Source organism: Culex pipiens, chromosome 1 (genome assembly GCF_016801865.2).
Source record: "Culex pipiens pallens isolate TS chromosome 1, TS_CPP_V2, whole genome shotgun sequence".
Classification (NCBI taxonomy): Eukaryota; Metazoa; Arthropoda; class Insecta; order Diptera; family Culicidae; genus Culex; species Culex pipiens.
In genome coordinates, this window is record NC_068937.1 from 12,662,877 (window position 1) to 12,671,109 (window position 8,233).

Sequence of the window (8,233 nt, forward strand, 5' to 3'; positions counted from 1 at the left end):
GTCTCCAAAATTTTGAAAGTCTCAAAACTTTGAAAGTCTCCAAAATTTTAAGTCTACAATATTTTAAAAGTCTCCAAAATTTTAAGTCTTAATTTTTTTAAAAGTCTCCAAAGTTTTAAAAGGCTCAAAAATTTTAAAGTCTACAAAGTTTTAAAAGTCTCCAATATTATAAAAGTCTTAAAAATTGTAAGTCTCCAAAATTTTAAAATTCTACAAAACTTTAAAAGCCTCCAAAACTATAAAAGTCTTCCAATTTTTCTAAGTCTCCAAAATTTGTAAAGTCTCCATAATTTAAAAAGTCTCAAAAATTTTAAACCTCAAAACTTGAAAAGTCTCAAAAATTTTAAAAGTCATCAAAATTTTAAAAGTCTCCAAAATTTTTAAAAGTCTCCGAAATTTAAAAGTCTTCAACATTTTGAAATCTCCAAATAAGTCTATCTTACCTCTCGCCGCAGATTTCACCATCGGAAATCGTCAACGAACCGACCATGCTGTGCGAAGGCTGCTGCGCAGCGCTTCTCCAAGCCTACCAGTTCCGGATCAAGCTGAACGAGGCGGAGTGTTTGCTAAGGTCACGGGATGGCCTTGACGGCGAAGACGCCGACGACGCCACTTCCACCAAAACCGGTCTAACGCTACAGCTCGAGGAGATTGAGCCATTTTTGGACGATCCAAGTCCCGTTTCGGAGGAAGTTGTGCCTCCGGCAAAGCCACCAAAGATCCATCACGCCAAACCACGGTTCCAGCTGACCAACCAGGTCAGCAACATCCTGCGCCACGTGGCCGCCAGCAGTGGTTCCGAGAAACGGAAAGAGCTGGACGAACCCTCGCTGGACTCGTCAACGCCAAAGAAGATCCCACGCCGGAACGAAGATTCCGGTCACCTCAACCAGACCCTGATCGTGCCAAACTACATCTTTGCCAACGAGATCGACGAGGACGGCCGAGCGGACAAAACTATCCTCCTGGTCGAGCCAGTCGCCGTTTCTACGTCAAACCTAACTCCGCCGGAACCACCGGAAGGATATCCCTCAATCGCCTACTGCAAACACTGCCCCAAGGCGTTCTCCTCGCCGCAGCACCTGCTTGCCCACACCAAATCGACCCACCTCTGTCAGCACTGTCTGCGGCATCTGCCGACGGCGGCCGACCGGAACCGGCACGTCCGCGAGGAACACACGAGCTTCCGCTGTACGCTGTGCAGCACCTTCCAGACCAGCTACGCGGCGAACCTGAGGACGCACCTGCGGCGAACGCACGCCGTCGCCCTGCCAGCGCATGTTTCCATCCTGCAGCAGCCGTCGTCGGTTCCCGCTGGGCCGGAAGTGATTTCGACAGGTGAGGGGTCACAGGAAGGAAATAAATGATGCTCGGTAAGGACACGTTGGTTTGTTTGTATTGGCGATGACAGGCATCAAAAGTCTCCAAATGTGGCAAGTCTCCAAACCTCGCAAATCTTGGGAAAACCAAATTTCAGAAATCTTGAAAATCTACAAATCCGGTAATCCTTTAAACTTGAAAGTCTCCTCATCATATAAGTCTTTGCATTATGCACTTGATTTTTTAGTCTACAAACCTTGTAGGTCTACAAACCTAGCAAGTCTACAATTCTTACAGGCCTCTAAAACCTGTAGGTTTCCAACCTTGCAAGTGTCAAAGTTAAGAAGATCTCCAATCCATAAATCTTGCAACTTTGAAAACCTTGCATAAGTCTCCGAATCTTGCTAGTCTATAAATTTGACAAATCTCAAATTCTTTTAAGTCTACAAATTTAGCAATTTTGCAATTTAGCAGTTCTCAGACCCAGTCACGAAATATTCTAGCAGAGCTGGTTCTGTCAGAATCCTGCTAGAACGGTGGAACATTTCTGCTAGAATGCTGTAAGAATATCCAGCTCTGTAAGAACTCTGCCAGAATCTTGCTAGAACGCCGTGACTGGGGAATTTAGCAGGTCTTGTAAGTATCTAATTTTTGCTAATTATATAATAATTTTTTACAAGTCTCCAAATGTTTTAACTCTTCAAATTATGAGTCTCCAATTTTTGCAACCTTTTAAATCTTCCCAGTTTCAAAATCTTCCAAGTCTGCAATTCTTGCCAGTCCAAAAATTTGGAAGACTACACATTTTCCAGTCTTAACATTTGCAAATCTCAAAATAAAGCAAGTCTTTAAATATTGCAAGTCTTCAAATCATGCAAATCTCCTATTCATGCAAGTTCCAGAATTATGCAAATGTTCTAAAGCTTAAAAGTCATCGAATATTTCTAGTATTAAAATTTGAGAAGTCTCCAAATCTTGCAAGCCTATTAACTAACCAGTCTATTCCAAATCTTCGAATATTTTTAGTCTCCTTACATCCATGGTCTACAAATTGCATAAGTCTCCAAACCTTGCAGGTCTTCAAATCTGGTAAATCTCTTAAATTCGCAGCCCTCTTTTGCAAGTTTTCAAATCTTGCAAGTCTCCAAATTTTGTAACTTTTTTAATCTTCACCCCCTGTACAAAATAAGGCTCGCAAATCATTGCATGTCTCCAAATCTCACGAGCCTTTAAATATTGTCAGCCTGTTAAGTTTACAAATCTAGTAAGGCTTGTTTCCAAATGTAGCAAACTTTTTTTCAAATCTTCAAGTTTACAAATATCGGTCGCCTCGAAATATCAAAATCTACTAATTCTTTGAACCTCTTAACCTTGCAAACCTTTCAAGTCTTCTATGATAAGCGTTCTAAAAATTGCAATTTTACAATTCTACCAATTTTTAAATTTTTAAATTTTGCAGGTTTCCGAGTTCTTCATAAAGTCTCCAAATATTTATAGTCTTCTTTTTATAATTTTGAAGGTCTCGTTTCATTAAATTTTTTTTTCATAAAAGTTGTTTTAACTTAAATTTTGTGATTAGCATTAGCATTAGCATTAGCATTAGCAATAAAGGTCGCACAATTCCGGATGGCTGCACAACGCTTATCTTGCTGTTTAACTGTAATTAAACGTATGATAGCACTAGACTTTCATCCGGTTAGAATATTCCAACACGGGAGATACCATGTTTTCATCTTTAGATGAGCGTGTAATACTATCCAGTAAGATAAGGGGCTCCTGGCCGGTACCTTGCTAACCTCGGGGATTGGAAGGTATGTTAGTAAACATCTATCTAGAATGCGCAGAGATCTCTACGTCACCTAGTGGTATAGATGTTTGTAGGGAGGTTTTGGACTCAATGTTAGTAAATTGAACGTTTGTTTTTTTAAAACCATAACCACCACCACCAAAACTATACCATCACCACAAAAGCCATGCTAGATTTTAATACAAAAACATTACAAAACGAACACGACAATAAAACCATCATCCCGGCACTGCCTACTGACGCGCAATGGTATTCATTACCACAAAGACCCCCCCACTGCATGCATGACTCGAACATGAACACGAACACAGCACAAAGAGAGCACCACAAAAACCCATCTTCCCATCACCACTGCTTGCACGATATTGACGCGCAATAATATTCATTACCACAATGACCCCCCACTGCATGCATGACTCGAACATGAACACGAACACAGCACAAAGAGAGCACCACAAAACCCCATCTTCCCATCACCACTGCTTGCACGATACTGACGCGCAATAATATTCATTACCACAATGACCCCCCACTGCATGCATGACTCGAACATGAACACGAACACAGCACAAAGAGAGCACCACAAAAACCCATCTTCCCATCACCACTGCTTGCACGATACTGACGCGCAATAATATTCATTACCACAATGACCCCCCACTGCATGCATGACTCGAACATGAACACGAACACAGCACAAAGAGAGCACCACAAAAACCCATCTTCCCATCACCACTGCTTGCACGATACTGACGCGCAATAATATTCATTACCACAATGACCCCCCACTGCATGCATGACTCGAACATGAACACGAACACAGCACAAAGAGAGCACCACAAAAACCCATCTTCCCATCACCACTGCTTGCACGATACTGACGCGCAATAATATTCATTACCACAATGACCCCCCACTGCATGCATGACTCGAACATGAACACGAACACAGCACAAAGAGAGCACCACAAAACCCCATCTTCCCATCACCACTGCTTGCACGATACTGACGCGCAATAATATTCATTACCACAATGACCCCCCACTGCATGCATGACTCGAACATGAACACGAACACAGCACAAAGAGAGCACCACAAAAACCCATCTTCCCATCACCACTGCTTGCACGATACTGACGCGCAATAATATTCATTACCACAATGACCCCCCACTGCATGCATGACTCGAACATGAACACGAACACAGCACAAAGAGAGCACCACAAAAACCCATCTTCCCATCACCACTGCTTGCACGATACTGACGCGCAATAATATTCATTACCACAATGACCCCCCACTGCATGCATGACTCGAACATGAACACGAACACAGCACAAAGAGAGCACCACAAAAACCCATCTTCCCATCACCACTGCTTGCACGATACTCTTGTTTTAACTTAAATTTTGTGATTATTAAATAACCTCTCCAAATATTGAAAATATCCAAATCAAGCAAGTCTCCAAATCTTGTCAGTCTACAAATATTGCAAGTCGAATTTTACCATTCTCTTTATTTTGTAAGTCTGCGTCACATGCAAGTCTTAAAATTTGATAGGTCTCCCATTCTTGCAATTGTCTTAATCTGGCAAGTCTCAAAATTATGCGAGGGTCCTATTTTGAAAGTCTCCAGATTATGAAAGCCTCAATTTTTTTAAAATTTCCATAGCTTTAAGTCGTTAACTTTAGAAAGGCTCCAAATGTTTAATGTCTCTAAATTTAGAAAATCTCCAAATTGGCAAGCCTCCAAACTTGCAAGTCTCAGTCACATGCAAGTCTTCAAATTCAACATGTCTCCAAATCCTGCAATTGGCCTAATGTAATAAGTCTCCAAATTTTTAAAGTCTCCAGATTTAGAATGCCTCCAAATTTTTAAAGTCTCCAAACTAAAAATGTCTCCAAATTTTCAAAGACACCAAATTAAAAATGTCTCTAAATTTTTAAACTCTCCAAATAAAGAAAATTTTCAAACAGGCAAATCTTCAAAGATTTTTAAAGCAATCAAATTATATATATAAAAATCTCTACATTTTTAAAATCTCAAAATTTTAAAAATCTCAAATTAAAAAAAATCTCTGAATTTTTCAAAAACCTTTCAATTTAAAAGTCTCCAAATTTAGAAAATCCTCATGAAAATAATAACATGCCTCAAAATCTTGTAATTGGTTTAATCTGGTAGGTCTCCAAATTTTGAAAATCTTCGCATTTTGAAATGTTAAAAAATTTAAAAACACATCATGCAACCTTCAACTTAACATGTCTCCAAATCTTGCATTTTTTCTTTATCTGGTGAGACGTAACATTTTAAAATTCTTCACATTTTAAATGTCTCCACATTTTGAATTTAACAGTCCTTAAATTTTGAAAGTCTCCAAATTGTATAGGTCTTCAAATCATGAATTCCATTTCGAAACTCTCAAAATTTTAAAAGCCATTTAATTCTGGAAGTCTAAAATTCTTAATTTTGAAAATCTCCAAACAGGCAAGCACCTAAAACATGCAAGTCTCCAAATTTCAGGTCTCTCCGCATTTTAAATGTCTCCAAATTATGAAAGCCCCCAAATTTTGATTTTTTTTAAATTTTAAAGGCCGAAATCTTTAACTTTAGAATGGTTCCAAAATTTGAAAGTCCTCAAATTTAGAAAAAAAACCAAATTGGCAAATCTCCAAAACTTGCTAGTCTTATAATGCAACAATTTGGAAGTCTCCAAATTTAGAAAATTTTCAAACATGCATATCTCCAAAGATTTTCAAAGCTTTCCAAGTTTAAAAGTCTCCACATTTTTTAAATCTCAAAATTTCGAATAAAAAAAAATCTTTGAATTTCTAAAACCTTCCAAATTTGAAAATCTCTAAACTTGAAAGTCTCCACATTTTGTAATGCTAAAAATTTGGAAAGCACATGCAATCCTTCAAATTTAACATGCCTCCAATTCTTGCCATTTTCTTTATCTGGTGAGTCTTAACATTTTAAAATCCTTCACATTTGAAATTTTATTAGTCTCCAAATTTTGAAAGTCTCCAATAGCTTAAAGTCTCCAAATTGTATAGGTCTTCAAATCATGAAAGTCACCTAACTTTAAAACTATCAAAATTTTTATTTTGGAAGTCAATAAATTTTGAAAGAATTTAATGACTCTAAACATTAAAAGTCTCCAAATTTTGTAACGAGACCTCAAATGTTTAAAGTTCCAAAATCTGGAAGATCTCCAAATCATGGAAGACTCCAAATTTTGAAAGATTTTAATTTTTTCAAAATCAAATCAAATTATTCGCTCTACAGCATTGCCTTGGCGTTCTCGATTGCGAGATTCCTACTCGAAACTAGGTGTTCGAAGGCTTGATTGTTGAGGCAATTGAAAACCTCTTTTTACACCTTAGCTTCCATCCACCCCAGGATTCGAACTGACGACCTTTGGATTGTTAGTCCAACTGCCTACAAACGACTCCACCGAGGCAGGACCCAGGGAGACGACTCCTACACCTGGACTGAGCTAACGACCTAACCACTGGGTTAGACCGGGACCAACATTTACTTCCCTTCCGACGGAAGGCGTGATCAGACAAATCTCGTCTCGAAAAATGCCACCGGGACCTTCTGGGATCAAACCCAGGTTGACTGGGTGAGAGGCAACCACGCTTACCCCTACACCACGGTCCCGGTTGTTTAATTTTTTAGAGTCTCCAAATTTTGATAGATTTCAAATGTTTAGTGACTCCAAATTGGGATAGTCTTGAAAGCTTCTAAATTTTGATAGATTTCGAATGTTTAAAGTTTTAAAATTGGACGGTCTCCAAATCATTAAAGGAATTAAAGGTCTCCAAATTTGAAGGATTTTAAATGTTTAGAGTCCTCAAATTTTGAAAGTATCTAAATCATGAAAGCATCCAAATTTTAATGAATTACAAATGTTTAGGGTCTCCACATTTTAAAAGTCTCCAAATCTTGAAAGTCTCTAAATTTTGAAACATTTCAAATGTTTAAAGTCTCCAAATTATGAAAAGCCTTTAAAATTTAAAAGTCTCCAAATATAGAAAGCCTTAAAATTTTGAAAGTTTTCAAATTGAGAAAATCTTTAAAAAAGTTTCTCAAATATTCTAGTCTTCAAATTTCCAAATCTTGCAATTGTATCAATCTGATAAGTGTAAAATTTTTGAAAGTCTCCACATTTGGCAAATCTCCATGTTTTTTAAATGTCTAAAATTTTTGGAATATCCCAATTTTAAAAGTCTTCAAATTCAGAATGCCTTAAAATTTTTAAAATCTGCAGATTAAAAAAAAACGCCTGTCTCCAAAACATGCCAGTCTCCGTCACATGCAAGTTTTCAAATTTATCAGGTCTCCAAATCTTGTAATTGGCTTAATCTGGTAAGTCTCCAAATTTTGAAAGTCTCCGCATTTTATATTCCTCCAAATTTTTAAAGCCTTAATTTTTTTTAGAAAGCATTCAAATATTTAAAGGCTCCATGTTTTGAAAGGTTTCAAATTTAAAATGACTTCAAATGTTAAAAAATCTCCAAGTTTTGAAAGCCTTCGAGTGCGAAAATCTCCAAAAAGGCAAGTCTCCAAATCTGGCTAGAGTGTCAATCTGACAACTCTCCAAATCTTTTACAACTTATCTGTATAAAATATGGAAAGTCTCCAAATAATTTTGTTAATTTCATGAAATATAATTTTCGGAATTTTTGAATTGAATTGATGGAAATTGTGATATCAATAATGCACCAGTTTGCCTTGTTGTCTTAATTAAATTCAATTTTATTGTTTATGTTTATAAGTATGTAAACATTACATAAAAGTAGAATTCGAACAAGACATTCTCAATTCTCGCTTGTTTTTTTTTCATTTCCTCCACGAATTTGGTTTGTTTTCTGCTAATAGCTTTCCCAAACCAAGTTCTTCAATTCGCCGCTGTTTTGAGATATCCGTAAAACCGTTTCAATTTCAGATTCCTGGGAAATTTTCTTCTGTCTGTATTTTTGTTTTCTTCTGGAGAATCGCGTAATCCTTACACTTTTGATTAGTTCTTCTGCTCTTTCTAGTAATTCGTAGAAATTAGTAGGTTTTTCTCTGTTTTTGGTCTGCTGCACTCTAACCTCCTGA

The 8,233-nt window shown here is 37.4% G+C and overlaps 1 protein-coding gene across 1 annotated transcript; it reads left to right on the plus strand.

The window, feature by feature from the left end:
- Positions 1 to 451: 451 nt before the first annotated feature.
- On the plus strand, positions 452 to 1,371 carry LOC120430870 (zinc finger protein 521). Its single transcript, XM_039596002.2, has one exon. The coding sequence runs from the start codon at positions 489 to 491 to the stop codon at positions 1,365 to 1,367; it is 879 nt and encodes a 292-aa protein (XP_039451936.1). The 5' UTR covers positions 452 to 488; the 3' UTR covers positions 1,368 to 1,371.
- The last annotated feature ends 6,862 nt before the right edge of the window (positions 1,372 to 8,233 follow it).

Coding starts and splice junctions, on each gene's coding strand:
- LOC120430870 (XM_039596002.2), top strand. CDS start 489: ATGCTGTGCGAAGGCTGCTGCGCAGCGCTTCTCCAAGCCTACCAGTTC.